The sequence below is a fragment of the Littorina saxatilis genome, linkage group LG2, assembly GCF_037325665.1.
Source record: "Littorina saxatilis isolate snail1 linkage group LG2, US_GU_Lsax_2.0, whole genome shotgun sequence".
NCBI classification, from domain to species: domain Eukaryota; kingdom Metazoa; phylum Mollusca; class Gastropoda; order Littorinimorpha; family Littorinidae; genus Littorina; species Littorina saxatilis.
The window spans coordinates 64,513,908-64,533,907 of record NC_090246.1 but is presented as its reverse complement, the minus strand read 5'-3'; the positions used below and the strand labels follow the sequence as shown (position 1 = coordinate 64,533,907).

Sequence of the window (20,000 nt, the reverse complement as noted above, 5' to 3'; positions counted from 1 at the left end):
TTGTTGTTGTTGTTGTTGTTGTTGTTGTTGTTGTTGTTGTTGTTGTTGTTGTTGTTGTTACTTTGTACATATAATTAATCAGATTGCTTTTGAAATCAGGCGAATACATTCCATGCATCTGTCCAAATCGTCATACTGTCCTTAACCAAGAATATCCAGTAGATAAAAGGCAAAAATAGTTAATCCAAAATCTGAACGTTGGCCAAAACACCTAGTAAATAAAAGACACAAAAAACAGTAATGAAACATCTGAAAGCTGTCCAAAAACATCCAATAAATAAAGGACACAAAAATAATCAACCCACAATCTGAAAGCTGTCGGAAAACATGTCCAATAAATAAAAGACAAAAAAAACCCGATCGATCCAAATCCTGAACGTTGTCTTTCCCAAAATCTGCATATTTCACTCAAATATGTATGATTCTAACGATGGACATAACAGTTTTCATGTACAGCACCTCCTTACCTCCTTATGATTAATCTGTTATAAATAAACATATGTGTATGCTGTTGAAATATGTATTTAAAATGCTTATCATTATAATTATACACACACAAAAAACGCAGTATGACATCCACTATATACATCTTGGTGTAACTTTGGGTCAGTATCTAGAATTGAGAGGAGAAAGAGAAAAAAAAATAAGAATAGAGAAATCAAGATAAAAAAGGGGAATAAAAATCATAATATTATATTTCTGATCTGCAATTGCTTTTCGAATAAAACAAAAAGAGGCATTGAAGCCTTTGTTTTTTTATAAATACTTATGCACATTTTAGCAACCAAAATTATACGGTTCAATTCTTTTAACAGAGTTGCTTGCATTTTTCGATTTTTAACACCAAACATAATTTCGTGCACTGTTAACTCTATTTGTTTATCCAGATGTACCCAAATATAAAATTCTATCTGTTTCCAAAACTCAATCACCACTGGGCAAAAGAGAAAAAAGTGTTCTATATAATCAACGCTATTACTACAATATGAACATACATTGTGCTCCACAACTTTCATTTTACATAACAATGTTTGTGGGATAAATATTGTGGAGTAATTTCCATTGTAATACACGCAACCTTGTTTCCTTGACCGATTCAAAACTAATCAGCCAATCTTTTTTATCAATTTCATAATTAAATTTCCTCCTCCAAAAGCCAATTGCACAGGGTTCAACAACTTTCATACTTACTATTTCTTTTCTAAACTGTTGTGCGCTGTGTATTTTCTTACCACGATATGAGGGAATGTCTAACAAATCAATTTCTTTCTTTCCGTGCATCGTCTTATGCATTACATTCAAAACAACAGCACGAACCATGTTATATTCCAAAATTCTCCGTGGGGATTTTCCTAAAGCATCACATATGAACTGATAGGAAACAAATTCGTTTCTGTATAAAACATCATGTACACTATTAAGACCCTTTCTCGCCCAATCTTCAAAATACAGTACATTTCCGGCATAAGCAAAACATTGGTTATTCCATAAAAGCGGATTAAATAAATTATCATCAATACATAAACCTACGTTGTTATCAAGCCAGTTTTTCAAAACAATTTTCCAATATTTGGATTTGACAAGTTCACTCCCCTTTAGTCTCCGAAAATTAACATTTGAATAAAAGCATTCACAATTTGAGCCGTACATTGAAAACACTGACTTTGGAACACTCTGAATGTGATTGACTTTGAACTTAAACTGACCAATGTCTGGGCTGGGTGTCTTTCTGGCCTGCCTTTGAATGATGATTGCTGTTTTACTCTGTTCCATTGGGTGTGTAGGATACGACGTTGTTACTTCTTGTCAGATCAAAGTAAAGAAGCCTCCGATGAATGGCCGAAATATTTGGAAAATAAGAAATCGCTTGTTGCTTTTTATATTTAGTCAAGTTTTGACTAAATATTTTAACATCGAGGGGGAATCGAAACGAGGGTCGTGGTGTATGTGCGTGCGTGTGTGTGTGTGTGTGTGTGTGTGTGTGTGTGTGTGTGTGTGTGTGTGTGTGTGTAGAGCGATTCAGACTAAACTACTGGACCGATCTTTATGAAATTTGACATGAGAGTTTCTGGGTATGAAATCCCCGAACGTTTTTTTCATTTTTTTGATAAATGTCTTTGATGACGTCATATCCGGCTTTTCGTGAAAGTTGAGGCGGCACAGTCACGCTCTCATTTTTGAAATTTTGGTCAAGTAATCTTCGACGAAGCCCGGACTTCGGTATTGCATTTCAGCTTGGTGGCTTAAAAATTAATTAATGACTTTGGTCATTAAATATCTGAAAATTGTAAAAAAAAAAAAAAATTTTATAAAACGATCCAAATTTACGTTTATCTTATTCTCCATCACTTGCTGATTCCAAAAACATATAAATATGTTATATTCGGATTAAAAACAAGCTCTGAAAATTAAATATATAAAAATTATTATCAAAATTTTTTTTTTCGAAATCAATTTAAAAACACTTTCATCTTATTCCTTGTCGGTTCCTGATTCCAAAAATATATAGATATGATATGTTTGGATTAAAAACACGCTCAGAAAGTTAAAACGAAGAGAGGTACAGAAAAGCGTGCTATCCTTCTCAGCGCAACGAATACCCCGCTCGTCTTGTCAATTCCACGGGCACTGCCTTTGCCACGGGCGGTGGAGTGACGATGCTACGAGTATACGGTCTTGCTGCGTTGCGTTGCGTTCAGTTTCATTCTGTGAGTTCGACAGCTACTTGACTAAATATTGTATTTTCGCCTTACGCGACTTGTATTTTCTATTTTCTCGTATATTATTGAAAGAAACAACTAAAAGTCAGCAGCGACTTTCTTCCCAGATTATCCAAATCTCTAGCAGAGAAGAGCAAAATAGGGAGTGAAATATACCTTCACAGATAGCTCACCGGCAACGTCAGACCTTCTTCGTTGTGGCGATGGGAGGGGGGGAACCATTGCAGTCCTGAGGAGGACCATTGCAGTCCTGAGGAGGACCATTGTATTAATGCATTGGCCAGAAGCGTCTTTCGAATAACTGTGTATTGTTATAATTCACAAGCCTATCAGCTTAAAAACTAGTAAACACCCTCATTGTCTCTGTCGACGCCCGTTTGCAAACGGTTGCTTCCCTTTGCAAAATGATGGTTATTATTGTTTATCGTCTTTTTACCAGTTATTTCGAGATTTTAAAAATGAACTAAACATAGGGCGTCATCACACCAAAGAAACTACATGTATTAATTTTTCCAAATCAAGGGGGAATTCTGGGTAGGGACATCCTTTTTTGTGAAATGACGTCAGTGCCCTTCGATGATTGGTGTTATTAATTAGTGCCAACATTATGCCGGTCGCGCTGGATGTGAGTACATTTGATTTTGCTTTTCAATGTGTGTAGGAGAAAAGTGGCAGCCGTCAAGTTTAGACAACTCGAAAAGTGAGATCGATAGAGCGTAAAACATAAAAAAAACACGAAAGGAGCTGCTCGAAACCCGACGAGTTGGTAATAGACCCCAATGCTCGAGAACTCACGAGTACCTCTCGAAGTAAAAATGTGTCTTTTTGCCCCGAGAAGCACTAAATCCCGTTACTAGCTTTATTGGTAGAGCGCCTGACCGAGTCGAGTTTGAATCTCCCACCATACTTTTTTGTCTTTTAATCTATCAAGTTTTGTTTTCTTCTTTACTCTTCCTTGCTTTATTACCTTCCGTTTTCTTTATTCCACAGTTTTTTTAAGTGGTGTTAGGAAGATCGAATTTATCGAAAGGTTACATCGTTATGGAGTACATGTATTTCCCTTGAAAAGTTGTCCAGAATAACCTATTATACTGTTAGTAACATCGGCTTTTGGGAAAACCAAAACCAAATGAGCGTGTATCACCGCGTGTCCACTGCAATGAATGGTTGTTGATAACTTCTATTAATGAACTTCTGTATGAATCCGTTGTCTATATTGCAGGCAAAAGACGGGGTAAAGACGCAGATCAACTTAAACATCCAAAGCGCTAAAAAAATCGAGCTTACATCCTACGGTACGCTGAACAACCTTGACGGAGCAACAGCCACATTTTCCATGGGTGAGTTAGTCTTGGCCGGCTTATTTCTCTATATGTCAGCATTTCAAATTTACACGAGTGAGAGACATTATCAGTTGATAATCCCGTCTGTTTGCGTTCAAACAATAAACACGGGGAATTTAAACAGCCCTGTGATGACTCCCGTCTGTTGCTTTAAAAAAAAAGTACACACGGGTTAGAGAGACATTCTTTTAACTGATGACTTCCTTCCACCGATCTTCATCCAAAATGTACATTGGTGAGTGCGACATACTACCAACTGATGTTTTCCTTCCACCAATCTTCATCCAAAATGTGCATTGGTGAGTGAGACATACTACCAACTGATGTCTTCCTTCCACCAATCTTCATCCAAAATGTACATTAGTGAGTAAGACACACTTTCCAACTGATGCCTCCCTTCCACCGATGTTCATCCAAAATGCACATGGCTAAATGAGACACACTGCCAACTGATGACTTCCTTCTATCTTCATCCAAAAATGTACATTAGTGAGTGAGACACACTGCCAACTGATGCCTCCCTTCCACCGATTTTCACTCAAATTGCACATGGCTAAATGAGACACACTACCAACTGATGACTCCCTTCTATCTTCATCCAAAATGTACATTGGTGGGTGAGACACACTGCCAACTGATGACTTCCTTCCGTCGTGATCAAACATGTGCATGGGTGAGCGGGAGAGTCGGCTGACTACTTCCATCCTTATCCAAAATGTACATGGCTGAATGAGACGCACAGTCAAGTGATGACTTCCTTCCACCTATCTTCATCCAAAATGTACATTGGTGGGTGAGACACACTGCCAACTGATGTCTCCCTTCCGTCGTGATAAAAATGCGCATGGGCGAGTGATTAAATCATCTGATGACAGCCTTACATCTTCATCTAACATTTGCGCCAGTGGGCGGGAGAGTCGGTGGATGATTCTCTTACATCATCATCCAGCATTTGCATTAGTGAGCGGGATACGGATGACTCCCTTACATCTTCATCCAATATTTGCGCCAGTGAACGGGAGAGTCGGTGGAAGATTCATATCTTCATCCAACATTTGCATTTGTGGGCGGGAGAGTCGGTGGATTGAAGATCAGTGACTTTTACATTTTGTTTTGTTATAATTAAGCGTTCCAATAACATACCTTTCTTGTTTTTTTTATTCTTTCCATCAACGTCTTATTTGTGGAATGCTTTGCCAGTAGATAATACACTTATTGAATTGATTAGTAATCCCAAACAATATTTTTCTAATAATCTTATCTTTATTATGACTATCGACAGGCCCAAGTTATTTATAGTAAATTAAGGTTGTCAATGAGGGATTTAAATCGGCACTTAGTCGACAGGCACTTGACTAATTGATGCTGCAGCATGTGCCTGTCGTCATGCATCGGAAGATACCTTTTTTTTCGATTGCCTTATTTTGGACCAACAAGACATTCTTTCTCTTTATCTCTCTTTCTTTCTTTCTCTCTTTCTTTCTTTCTTTCTTTCTTTTTTACCTTTTTTTTTCTTTTTTTTTCACACTTTCTTTCTTTCTTTTTTTTATTTTTCTTTCTTTCTTTCTTTCTTTCTTTTTTTCCTTTTTTTTCTTGTATTAGTTATACTTATCTAGTTGTCTGTCTGTCTGTCTGTTGTCTGTCTGTCTGTCTGTCTGCCTGCCTGCCTGCCTGCCTGCCTGCCTATCTAATTGCCTATCTGTCTGCCTGTCTGTCTGCCTGTCTGCCTGCCTATATGTCTGCATGTCTGCTTGCCTGCATACACGCTTGCCTATCTGACTGCCTGTTTGTCTGTCTGCTTATCTTACTGTCTGTCTGTCTGCCTGTCTACAAGCCTATCATGTTGCCTATCCGACTGTCTGTCTGTCTGCCTGCCTGCCTACCAGCTTGCCTATCTGACTATCTGTCTGTCCGCCTGCCTATTGGCTGGCCTATCTGTATCTACGCCTGTCTTTCTGTCTGCCTGCCAAACTGCCTGTCCAGACCGATGTGACGTTTTCCTCTTTCGCCGTGTTGATATTTCGCTTCTCGGCCTCGTTGATCTAGTATAAACTCTACACTGAACAAAAAACACCCTTCGATAGTACTGATGAGCGACCTTGTGTACCTTACATTCATGGGGCCAAATTTGTCCACCCAATTTGTTTTATTTAACTTAGAAATTTGATTCATCCTAAAATGTTTTCCTTCTTACTCTGGGGGCGTAACCACTCAGTACACGTTTTCGAAGAATTCGATTTTGGGGGTGAAATCTATTACATTTTACCACCAATTTTCTTCACATGCAAGAAACTGACATGCTTTTCGTCCATAAATAATTTCACTTCTTAATTTTACCAGGAAACAACATGTCAGTCTTGAGTATATGTCGAGGGGGAAATATGTACACAGGCGAAAGATGAAATCGTGACACCGGCACGGTTGGCCTAGTGGTAAGGCGTCCGCCCCTTTATCGGGAGGTCGTGGGTTCGAACCCCCGCCGGGTCATACCTAAGACTTTAATCTAGTGGCTGCTCCGCCTGGCGTCTGGCATTATGGGGTTAGTGCTAGGACTGGTTGGTCCGGTGTCAGAATAATGTGACTGGATGAGACATGAAGCCTGTGCTGCGACTTCTGTCTTGTGTGTGGCGCACGTTATATGTCAAAGCAGCACCGCCCTGATATGGCCCTTCGTGGTCAGCTGGGCGTTAAAGCAAAAGTGTCCGTGTAGTTATCCTCTTCGACGCGCTTGCTTTTGCAGGTCCAACTCTGGGAGCGACTGCAAGCGATCCTTTCCTGAACTGGGACGAACCCATCTACAACAGGGTCCTGCTAGACCACGGAATGAGCTACAACCCTTTGACTGGAGAAGCCATGATCACGAAAACCGGAATTTACATGTTGGAGCTCAAGTACCAAACGAATGACTATGCGGACATGAGTGGGAAAATCTCCGTCAACACACATGCTGGAGTCAAACGTTACGACCTCCATTATGAATCAAGTATGGTAATCACTTTCCTTGACTTTTCTCTTGCAAGGGTACAGTTCTTTCCTTGAAAATAAAATTAGCTCACCATCTCAAATCTGACCAGGTTTTACATAAGATAAGAAAATCTTTCCATTTGGACACAAACTGATAATCAACATCATGAGTGTTTCCTGTGCAGAGTGATATTTTTGTTATGAACTAGATTCGCCACAAGTCAAGGAGTCAACACTTTACCATGATCATTTCTTTTTCTTTTTGGGGGGTCTTTTTTACATTTAGTCAAGTTTTGACTAAATGTTTTAACATTGACGGGGAATCGAGATATGTCTGTCTGTCTGTCTGTCTGTCTGTCTGTCTGTCTGTCTGTCTGTCTGTTGCACCCGTTTTCGTACCCCAACTAAAACATTCATTCCCGTGTCATTTCATTCCAACTGTATATGCCATTAAAGGCCTCTCACTTGTAAATCTGGCACACTTTTCGGATCAAAGATTTCTGTTGTAGGTATCACGTGACCGCCGCCGACGTAAGGGTACCCCCAAAATCGACCTGACAAAAACGTCAGGTACCAATTAAAAAATCGACAAGAATTCAGAATAGGCTCAACTTGACAACGTTTGCATACGAAGAGAAAGCCCAATCAATTATCTACAAAGAACAGATTTTTTGTTTTGCTATCTTTTGTATCTCTTGTGTTATGTCATTTCTACTGATGCAGGTGTGGAGTGCATGACCAGTAAAAAATGAGAGGTTTTTGCGTCCATTTTGAGGGGTGCCATGACAAAAAGCGCTGTATTTCAGCAATGCCTGAATGGATTGCTGCAACACTTTCAGGATCTCAAGTCGACATTCGGGACATACGTCCGGTAACATTTCGCATCGTTACATATATTTGTTGAGATAATATGCAATCTTCCAGAAAAATGTTTTCAAACGTGTCATATGTTTTAAGGATTACATCAAAAAAAGTCATGACTGTGTATGCATACAGACAAATGAGTGTTAGAAATACTGCCCAAGTTTCATTTAAGTACAAGTACTAGTTTACGTTGGCTCTTCCTGTAAACACGATCAGTTTGTTTTAGAGGATTGCAGTGCGACAGCGATGTCCAGTCATCTGTGACCGCAGCATGTTTCGATAGGCACTCAGCGTTAACCGCCCTCAATAGCAAACAGCCTGAACGTTCCATTCTTTCTCATGTGTTTACATGGCTAGCAAATGTCCGTCAGTGGTTATACTCAAATTAAACTTTGGCAGTTCTTCTACCAACCATTTGCCTGTATGCGTGCAAAGTTATGAATTTTGGGGATGTAAATTCATAAACCTGTGAGTGGTTTAAAAACATGTTCCGGAAGAGTGCATAACATCTGAGTACAAACCTGAAGTGATCCCAAATTTTACCCAGGGTAATTGTCGTATGTAGACTTGAGATCCTAAAAGTTTCAAAGCGAGCAATCCATTAAGGCATTACTGAAATACAGCGCTTTTTGTCATGATACCCCTCAAAATGGATGAAAAAAACTCTTATTTTCTACTGCTCATGCGCTACACACCTGCATCAGTAGAAATGACATTACACAAGCAATACGCAAGATAGCAAAACAAAACAACCCGTTCTGGATAGATAATTGATTTGGCTTTTCCATCGTATGTAAAGGTTGCCATGTTAAGCCTATTCTGAAATTTTGTCGATTTTTTAATTGGTACCTGACGTTTTTGGGGGTACCCTTAGTTCCGCGGCGGTCACGTGATACCTATAACAGAAATATTTGATCCAAAAAATATGCCAGATTGCCCAGTGAAAGGCCTATAAAGTTTGAATGAAATGACACGGAAATGAAATGTTAGTTGGGGTACGAAAATGGGTGCAATAATTCTTTTGCTCAGTTTATATATGTATGTATAATACACACGTGCCTGCAGTGTAAATGCCATAATTTGTCCGTTGAGATTATGGCAAGGGATATGGGGTGTACATAATTATGTGTACATTTTCAGGAGATAAATACTGTGTTATACATTAATTGTTTATCTTTGAATCCTGAATAAACTATGCTATGTTTGTATGTATGCATGTATGTATGTTTGTATGTATGTATGTATGTATGTATGTATGTATGTATGTATGTATGTATGTATGTATGTATGTATGTATGTATGTATGTATGTATGTGTGTGTGTGTGTGTGTGTGTGTGTGTGTGTGTGCGAGTGTGTGTGTGTGTGTGTGTGTGTGTGTGTGTGTGTGTGTGTGTGTGTGTGTGTAAATTAGTGATTTCGAGAAAACTACATGAAAGTTTCTGGGTATGATATCCCCAGACTTTTGTTTTCATTTTTTGGATAGATGGGTTTTTTTTAACGTCATATCCGGCTTTTTGTGAAAGTTAAGGCGGCACTCTCACACCCTCATTTTTCATCCGAATTGATTAAAATTTTGGTCAAGCAGTTTTCGACGAAGTCTGGACTTTGGGATTGCGTTTGAGCTTGGAAACTTAACAATTAGTTTGCTCATTAAAGTTTTTATTAAAATCAAATTTTTAGAAGCAGAGTAAAACGTGATTGTATTGTATTCCTCATCTTCTCCTGAATTAAAAAATATATAGATATGTCATGTTTACTCTAAAAATGTGCTCAGAATGAAAGAAAATAGGTCCAATAAGTACTATACGGTCGTATGCTTCGCGGAGACGAGCGTGACCCGTATTGGTCTTCGGGTATGGTTAGGTGAGACTATCTAAATGTAGTCTTGGCGGTGACTGGTTTGAGATGTTGATCTTTTAGTTGGATACCGACAGACTACAAGTTTTTATATCGCTTCACGCGATTTGTTTTTTTGTCTCGTCATTTTTATGTCCAGCCACTAAATAGACACAAGACATGTAAATGTTAGTTATTTATCCCCGAGTACGCTAGTACAAGGGTCCAGCAGACTTTAATTGTCTGTGTGTCTGTGTGTGTGTCTCGACTTAACAGCTTATTGCTGGGAAACTACTGGGCGCAGTTCGTTCAAAAGTTGATACACTAACTTGATAATAGGTCCGATTGATCGTATTAAAACTTCATAATGTTACCTGGGACCTAAATGCGAAATAAACCACACACAAAAAAACGACTTGGCGGTGGGAGGAATTCGCGGTGCAACAGCCAGCCAGTCTGATAGAACGGTGCAAGGTCTCGGCAAACCAAGACTATGCCATACTCGTAGCAAAGCCGCCGAATGGTACCGTAAACCAAGAATAGTGACGTAAGAAAATAGAATGTCGTCTTTTGATTTGGAACGTGACGTGTTTTAGAATAGAGATGTGGTAGTGTGTGTGTGTGTGTGTGTGTGTGTGTGTGTGTGTGTGTGTGTGTGTGTGTGTGTGTGTGTGTGTGTGTGTGTGTGTGTGTGTGTGTGTGTGTGTGAATGTCTGAAGAGTACTCGGGTCCAGCGCGAGCGTTTTTTAATTCTGTGATTTAGGGCCTTCGTTAATGTTTTGATCTGTCTATAATTCAACGTTGCGCTCATGAACTCCTCTTGCTTTTTGATTCTGTATTGTTGGAAAAGACTTGGAAATGTCACCTAATATGGAGCTGCCCTACTTAAAAGCGGACGATCCTGTATTGTTTGTTGTTGTTGTTGTTGTTGTTGTTGTTGTTGTTGTAACCTATGTTGTGTGTGAATTTTTCATTCTGTATTTCATTCAGCGTTGCACTCACTAAACATTCTTGTTGGCTCACGTAAGTGTAGCCTATGCGATCGTAACTTTGTCTGTCTGTGCGTGCGTGCGTATGTGCGTATGTGCGTGCGTGCGTGCGTGTGTATGTCTGTGGTAGAAACTCTAACATTTGAAGACATCACATTACATTGACGTCACATTATGACGTAAGAGGGTTAGACGTCACGCGAAGGAAGTAATGAAAGTCTCGGTCATTATTATTTTGAGCGGGCCGAGACTAGTTGGCAGTCGTGTCCCTGTAAGTAGGCTACATGCAGACAGACAGATCTAGATCTAGTGTCTCGCTTTCTTGCACAGTTTCACCTATGCTCTTTCTGTGTGTGTGTGTGTGTGTGTGTGTGTGTGTGTGTGTGTGTGTGTGTGTGTGTGTGTGTGTGTGTGTGTGTGTGTGTGTGTGTGTGTGTGTGTGTGTGTGTGTGTGTGTGTGTGTGTGTGTGTGTGTGTGTGTGTGTGTGTGTGTGTGTGACGGAGTGATTGAGTTTGTGTTACTGTTTGTCGATTTCTTACGTGAGCCTTGATGGCTTCGCTTCTTGTTTTTTTGTATCATGTGGTTTTTGATCAGATTGGAAAATTACGCCCTTTTTTCGCGGTGCTTTACTTGGAAGCGCGCACTGCGTGCTTGTGTTTTTCCTTTTAAAATTTGTTTTTAGTGTGTTCTATAATTCAACGTTGCACTCTCTAACACTTCTTGTTTTTCGATTCTGTGTTGTTTGAACAGCTTGGGAAATTTCACCTAATTTCGAGCTGCTCCACCTTGAAGCGGGCGATCTCGTTGAGGTCCTATCGCATGCAGAAAGCATTAATTACGTTCCCTTTCGAGCTGGATCGGGCAACGTGCTTGCTCTGCGCTACCTGGGCACGAGTGGACGCGACGGTGACGCTCAGTGGGTTTCCGAAGAGGCCGACGACGACGACGACGATGGTTATTATTATTATTATTAGAGCCAATGATGAAAGGAGACTTGATTTGGTGATCAAAGTCAAAGTCTACTCAGCTGTTTTTTGTTTTCATTGTCTCATTAGTACTTCTATGTCCGTTCACTACAAAGTTCCCAAATTGACCGGCAGTGATTGGCGAACATGTAGGATGTAGTAATATGTATATTTATACAACTCCTGCAATGCAACCGAGGGGTGGATTAAATCTAGTTGATTATTTTTAGACAAGTGAGAAATTAGAACGAACTACTTTGATTAAACCCAAAAATCACACGTGGATTATTCGAAGTAAGAATAAAGAGGGCTAAAAAATAATCAACGCTAGAATTTATTTTTAGAACATTTGAAACCCAGACGATTGGACCCTGTTGCGGAAGAATACGTACAATGTTGACTCAAAACTGTAACAACAATGGCTGACGTGTATGCCTAGTCGACAGACAATGCCATTTGCTTTGTGTGTGTTTTTGTTGTTGCTTACTGTACATGACATACATTACGTGTAAAATCCAGTTATTTAACAGGCAACAAACCTTGCAAATTTCCAGAAGCTGCAATCTGAAGCGACCTATCTCTGATTCTAGCAGACGATCTCTCCAATGTTTAACACAAAATCAGCAAACTCTCCTGTCACATAGAACGTCCATTATATAGTGCAATGTTGAAATGAAGTTACCGGTCTGAAACATTTAGTCGTTTCTTCTGAGACAATCCTTGTTCTCTTATCATCTACAGATTTACCGCAGTCTTCACCACGCGAATTCACAACAGTCAGACTTTCGAACATGTATACAATCTACGTAGGCAAGTATGATACGTCAGTGACGTCATAGGATTCCTAGCATATTGACGTAATGCTAAACATCCGGTTATCCCGAGTTTTCTCCGTAATACATGTCCGTGGGTTTTTCAATGTTCGGTTATTTCCGTGGCTTCATGCGGAAAGGGAACCGTCGTCTGCAATCAACGACATGGACCATTCTGGTCCTTGTTGCTGACAAAAACATGATTTTAACACAGAATGTAATGTCAGAATAGCTATATAAACGCTATTGTGTTTTAATCGTAGCAATGGGGTCCGATATTTAGACGAGACAAGTATAATGCCGACGAGTCGGAGACTAAGAATAAAGTAAAAGAATAGGGACTATTTGAATGACGCGCATTTGACACTCTGAGTGATTAGGCTGAAATGAAATTGCCTACAAAATGTCGTCTGCATGACTGCATGTTCGACCCGTGTTGGTCGTTGTATAAATAGCTTAAACAATGACAACTCGTTGATTACTGGAAAATAAACCACGAGTGGGTATTTGCAGCCGCTTGGAAATTCACGAGTGTGCGGAGCGTGGTCATTGTTTAAGCTCTATTTCTATGGCATCATCTTCTTGTAGCAGTGAAATAATGTGGCATTCACACCATTGCATAGTTTTGTGCTGAATAGATTTTTTAGTAGTGTTTTTTTGTTGCGTTTGTTGTTGTTGTTGTTGTTGTTGTTGTTGTTGTGGTTGTTGTGGTTGTTGCTGTTGTTGTTGTTGTTGTTGTGGTTGTTGTGGTTGTTGGTGTGTTTGTTGTAATGTTTGCTGCTGTTGTTGTTGTGGTCGCTTTTCTTTTTGCTGTTGTTGTTGCTGTTTGTTTGTTTGTTTGCTTTTTGTTATTTTGTGGGTGGTTTTTTCTTTCTCGGAAATACCGAAGCAGAAGCAGGTAATTAACTACAACACATGGGCGGGGATGTAGCTCAGTCGGTAGCGCGCTGGATTTGCTGTCAGCGTGAGTTCATCCCCACGTTCGGCGAGAGATTTATTTCTCAGAGTCAACTTTGTGTGCAGACTCTCCTCGGTGTCCAAACACCCCCGTGTGTACACGCAAGCACAAGACCAAGTGCGCACGAAAAAGATCCTGCAATGCATGTCAGAGTTCGGTGGGTTATAGAAACACGAAAATACCCAGCATGCTTCCTCCGAAAGCGGCGTATGGCTGCCTAAATGGCGGGGTAAAAACGGTCATACACGTATAAGCTGTGGGAGTTTCAGCCCATGAACGAACAAACAAACTACAACACACACACACACACACACACACACACACACACACACACACACACGGGCACACAAACACACACACACGCACACACACGTACACACACACACACACACACACACACACACACACACACACACACACACACGTACACATCATTACATCAGTAAACAAAATTCTCCTCTTGTCGTGCGGCAAAACGTATACTTAAGAACGAGTCCTCATCAACAGAACATATCAAAAGCCCTGAATATTATCGCATTGAATAAGCAACTACTGTTTAATAAAGCTGTGACAATGTATAAGGTGTTTCATAGGGACTTTTTGTGAAATCATTATTTCACAGAGCCACCAAAAGTTTGGGATCTCTTAATTTTATACCATCTATATTTATTGCGTATCTTCCTTTATACCCCGTTCACACAGAGCCGCCGCTTCTACTCCGTTGTACAATTTGTGGAGAGCGTTGCAAATTAAACAAGTCGCGTAAGGCGAAATTACTACATTTAGTCAAGCTGTGGAACTCACAGAATGAAACTAAACGCACTGCATTTTTTCACAGTGACCGTAGTCCGCCGCTCGTGCAAAACGCAGTGAAATTAACGAGCCTGTTTAGCGCGGTAGTGGTTTCGCTGTTGGGGCGTGCTGCATAGCACGCTTTTTGAGTCACTTGAGAAAAAGTGACTCTATGTAATCGGTCAGTGTTAGTCTGTCCGGCCGGCCGTCCGGCCGGCCGTCCGTAGACACCACCTTAACGTTGGACTTTTCTCGGAAACTATCAAAGCGATCGGGCTCATATTTTGTTTAGTCGTGACCTCCAATGACCTCTACACTTTAACGATGGTTTCGTTGACCTTTGACCTTTTTCAAGGTCACAGGTCAGCGTCAAAGGAAAAATTAGACATTTTATATCTTTGACAAAGTTCATCGGATGTGATTGAAACTTTGTAGGATTATTCTTTACATCAAAGTATTTACATCTGTAGCCTTTTACGAACGTTATCAGAAAAACAAGGGAGATAACTAGCCTTTTCTGTTCGGCAACACACAACTTAACGTTGGGCTTTTCTCGGAAACTATAAAAGTGACCGGGCTCAAATTTTATGTGAACGTGACTCATTGTGTTGTGAATAGCAATTTCTTCCTGTCCATCTGATGCCTCATATAATATTCAGAACTGCGAAAGTGACTCGATCGAGCGTTTGCTCTTCTTGTCTGTACCTCTCTTCGTTTTAACTTTCTGAGCGTGTTTTTAATCCAAACATATCATATCTATATGTTTTTGGAATCAGGAACCGACAAGGAATAAGATGAAATAGTTTTTAAAACGATTTCGGAAATTTAATTTTAATCATAATTTTTATATTTTTAATTTTGAGAGTTTGTTTTTAATCCAAATATAACATATGTATATGTTTTTGGAATCAGAAAATGACGAAGAATAAGATTAAATTGTTTTGGATCGTTTAATAAAAAAATAATTTTGATTACAAGTTTCCGATTTTTAATGACCAAACTCACTCATTAGTTTTTAAGTCACCAAGCTGAAATGCAATACCAAACCCCGGCCTTCGTCGAAGATTGCTTTGCCAAAATTTCAATCAATTTAATTGAAAAATGAGGGTGTGACAGTGCCGCCTCAACTTTTACAAAAAGCCGGATATGACGTCATCAAAGGTATTTATCGAAAAAATGAAAACAATGTCCGGGGATATCATACCCAGGAACTCTCATGTCAAATTTCATAAAGATCGGCCCAGTAGTTTAGTCTGAATCGCTCTACACACACACACACACACACACACACACACAGACACACACACACACACATACACCACGACCCTCGTCTCGATTCCCCCCTCTATGTTAAAACATTTAGTCAAAACTTGACTAAATGTAAAAAAAAACTACATCGCGACTGTACTGCGCCACGGCCCGGCTACGCTTGTTTTGTGCAGTTCAAAATAAGCGTAGGGAGAGCGCGCAGCTTCGCCACCTAGCAAATCCCACCCCGACCAAACCACGCTCAGGAAGATCCTGCCACGTTTAGCCCACGATTGGCCACGTTCCCGGACACTTTTCCGTCGTAGCTGAAGCGGCGTCTATATTATGTGACTGGGGTATTAGTGCCATGTGCTGGACTTTGACAGCGATATGCCCCGATTTGATAACTTTTTCAGATCGGCGTGATCGGCATGGTCGTGGTAAGGACGTAGCGCTGTGTGAACGGGCCTACCAAAACACCTTTTCATTTTCTGAAACGTTAGTCTGTTACTCACCTCCCTCAAATCTTAATTCCTTAAAATCGATTAGAAGTTTTAAGAAAGATCTCCATACGCATTAATTTTGATGTGTACTTAAAATAGATTCAGTGATGGCGTCTGATTGTTTGTTAGGCGCTTTATTTCTTCATTCCCATGCTCTTTATGAATACGAATGATTTCAAAACAAACATATTAAACCGAGTGTCTACCAGACGGAAAAATCAAAACGGGGAAAAAGAAAAACAAGTCGCGTAAGGCGAAATTACTACATTTAGTCAAGCTGTCGAACTCACAAAATGAAACTGAACGCATTGCATTTTTTCCGCAAGACCGTACACTCGTAGCATCGTCAGTCTACCGCTCGTGGCAAAGGCAGTGAAATTGACAAGAAGAGCGGGGTAGTAGTTGCGCTGAGAAGGATAGCACGCTTTTCTGTACCTCTCTTCGTTTTAACTTTCTGAGCGTGTTTTTAATCCAAACATATCATATCTATATGTTTTTTGAATCAGGAACCGACAAGGAATAAGATGAAATTGTTTTTAAATCGATTTCGGAAATTTAATTTTGATCATAATTTTTATATTTTTAATTTTCAGAGCTTGTTTTTAATCCAAATATAACATATTTATATGTTTTTGGAATCAGGAAATGATGTAGAATAAGACTCCCACGTTCACTCATGTTTTTAGCACGAGTGGATTTTTACGTGTATTTCCGTTTTTACCCCGCCATTCAGGCAGTATACGCCGATTTCGGGGGAGGCATCCTGGGTATATTCGTGTTTCTACAACCCACCGAACTCTGACATTACAGGATCTTTTCCGTGCGCACTTGGTCTTGTGCTTGCGTGTACACACGAAGGGGGTTAGGTCACTAGCAGGTCTGCATATAAGTTGAACTGGGAGATCGGAAAAATCTCCACTCTTAACCCACCAGGCGGCGGCGACCGGGATTCGAACTCACGACCTCCCGATTAGGAGGCCGACGTCTTACCCTCACGCCACTGCGCCCGTCTATCAATAGACGGTGTTCAGAAATAACTGTGTCAGGTTTGCATGGGTTGCTGAAGAGTTAATTACTTTCCCTTGTTTCCCTAGAAACATTGTGGCCAGCCTACAATGTCACGTGTAGCTCGCCTCAGTATGTCTATGGAAAAGCAAGGAAAAACAATGGAAAGCGACACTTCTACCACCCATAAAAACCTGACAGACTCATTTCCGGAATGTTTCTATTCGGAGTTGTGTAACTTATTTTCTCACGAGAAAATGGTTCGACGCACACACAAAAAAGGATAATTGCTACAAGGCGTTAATGACTGAAAATTGATACCGTGGGATAGACCGCCGAAACGTTAAAGGGTTGGTGGGGTTAGGTGGGGGGAGGGGGGAGGGGGGGGGAGCAATGATGAAGAAGAATTTTCTTCTTCTTCTTCTTCGTACGACGGTTGGCAGTACGAAGAAGAATCAATATACTTGTCACATGCTGAAATATAATCCTTCGAAAGCTCTTCTTTGGTTATGTGTTTGCCGCTGACTTAAGACCGATATACATGTAATTGTATGTGTTATTCATTGATATGTGTGTGATTCCACTTGAAATAATGTTGAGTTGTTGTATTTTTCCAATGATTGTACAGCGCCTTGAGCAGGGTACATACATATTATACATTATCTATCATTATTATTGATAACAGGGTATAGGTAGACATTTTCCAAACGTGTTTACAAAATCTATACTATACACGACTAATCATCAAGGTGACGTTACATGTGATCGCAGACATCTCGCGTCATTATGTGCCGACGCTTGTATTTTGTGTACGATTGAACGCTAACAAACATGCACTCTGTTTTGGTCTCGACCAGTCGATTGAATAATAGTGAATACAAGTTTTAGTCGTGCTCTGACGTTACATAGCCCAAAGAAGGGAAATTCAATTTGTAATCGATACATTTCTATATCTATTTATCACAGACTGAATTTGAATCAGATATTTGCAAACACCATGCGTGCTAGTCTTTCGGATGAGACGAAAAACCGAGGTCCCTTCGTGTACACTACATTGGGGGTGTGCACGTTAAAGATCCCACAATTGACAAAAGGGTCTTTCCTGGCAAAATTGTACAGGCATAGATAAAAAATGTCCACCAAAATACCCGTGTGACTTGGAATAATAGGCCGTGAAAAGTAGGATATGCGCCGAAATGGCTGCGATCTGCTGGTCGATGTGAATGCGTGATGTATTGTGTAAAAAATTCCATCTCACACGGCATAAATAGATCCCTGCGCCTTGAGTCCGAGTCTGGAGATACGCGCGCGATATAAGACTTCATATAGCAATAATATATAGAACACAGATGCTTGTTTGGTTATGTTTCCTTAATTTTGTTTGTACAGTATCTATATTGTACACATATATACATACTGGTTCCTTTCTGAAAGATTTGGTGGGGTTGCAAGCCCTTGGGGCAAATTTTTGATTAGTGCTTTCGTGAACAAGAAACAATTGACAAGTGGCTCTATCCCATCCCCGTCCCTTCCCTCCGTCGCGATATAACCTTGAATGGTTGAAAACGACGTTAAATACCAAAAAAAGAAAGAAAGAAAGGGGTTGGGGGGGGGGGGGGAGCAATGACGAAGAGGAATCCATATACTTGTAACATGCGTGTGTGCAGGCTATAGATTTTTGGTAAGTGTTGAGATGAAAGTGGAATATTCCATGTAAATGTATAGAAAAGTGTGTGTGCTTTGACCGTTGCTGCTATAAGCGAGGCATCTTAAAATGAAGTTTTCTTGTGGTATCACAAATATGTTCATATCGTGACAATTAAAAATATGAACTTATCCCATTTGTCACCATTATTGTACAACAAAGCACTCTTTCGCCGACTGTGAACTTTTCAGATTTATTTTTCGAAGAACAAGCCTCGAACCATAACATTTCATCGGAGGCTAGATGTCCTTGACCTCTGACCGGTTTGGGTAATAAAACACTTTATCCTACATACGTGAGAGAGACACCCGTGAGATAATAATCGTTCAAATCACACGTGTGTATATCATGTAAATGAGGTCATGTCAAGCAAGTCTGGCAGGGACCAGTTTTTCCACATGCTCATGATGCCAAAGTCACCGAGACAAACGTCATTATAGAAACAAAAATTGCGCTCGCTAATTACCCTCGGTGAATCCTTAGAACTAACACGTCACGCCACACTTTCAGAGTGACGTTTCTTTGCTTTGACGTACTAGATTGCACGAGGCTTTGGAAAAGATCGAGGTTCCAAAACAAGCCTCTTCAATTTAACTGTCTCGACTGCAAGACATTTTTAGTAAATACACGTAAGTACAGTATGTAGGATAAACAGAATACTACATGGCTTGCTGTGTCGTACCAGATTTACACTCGTTGCTTTTTCAAATAGTGAACAGCTCGCTTTCGCTCGCAGTTCAATATTTAAAAAAACAACTCGTGTAAATCTGGTACGACACAGCCAGCCATGTAGTATTCTCTATGTCTTTACATGCTGACCCTGGCGATCGGCGTCATGTTCGCAATTCTCACAGTATCAATTATTACCCAGTATACGTGTGTGTGTGTGTGTGTGTGTGTGTGTGTGTGTATGTGTGTGTGTGTGTGTGTGTGTGTGTGACGGTGTGTGTGTGTGTGTATGTGTGTGTGTGTGTGTGTGTTTGTGCATAGGTGTGTGCGTGTGTGTGTGGTGGTGGTGGTGGTGGTGTGTGTGTGTGTGTGTGTGTGTGTGGTGGTGTGTATGGTGTGTGTGTGTGTGTGTTTGCGTGTGTGCGTGTGTGTGTGTGGTGGTGGTGGTGGTGGTGTGTGTGTGTGTGTGTGTGTGTGTGTGTGTGTGTGTGTGTGTGTGATTCTGTGTGTTCTTGTTTGTTACACTGGTTCGTGCTTACAAAAACGTATGACTGACCCTAGCTGACCTCGGTCAAGGAAAATAAGACAGAGAGAAAAGTCTGCACAATTGAGTGTAGTCGTTGAA

The 20,000-nt window shown here is 40.4% G+C and overlaps 1 protein-coding gene across 1 annotated transcript in view; it reads left to right on the top strand.

The window, feature by feature from the left end:
* Nucleotides 1–12,524, top strand: part of LOC138959544 (uncharacterized) — a 33,141-nt gene extending 20,617 nt beyond the window's left edge. Inside the window, exons 3-5 of the mRNA XM_070331062.1 lie at nt 3,943–4,060; nt 6,804–7,046; nt 11,469–12,524. Of these exons, the coding sequence (XP_070187163.1) occupies nt 3,943–4,060; nt 6,804–7,046; nt 11,469–11,692 (585 nt within the window). The 3' untranslated portion in view covers nt 11,693–12,524. The remainder of the gene's footprint in view (nt 1–3,942; nt 4,061–6,803; nt 7,047–11,468) is intronic.
* Nucleotides 12,525–20,000: the final 7,476 nt, after the last annotated feature.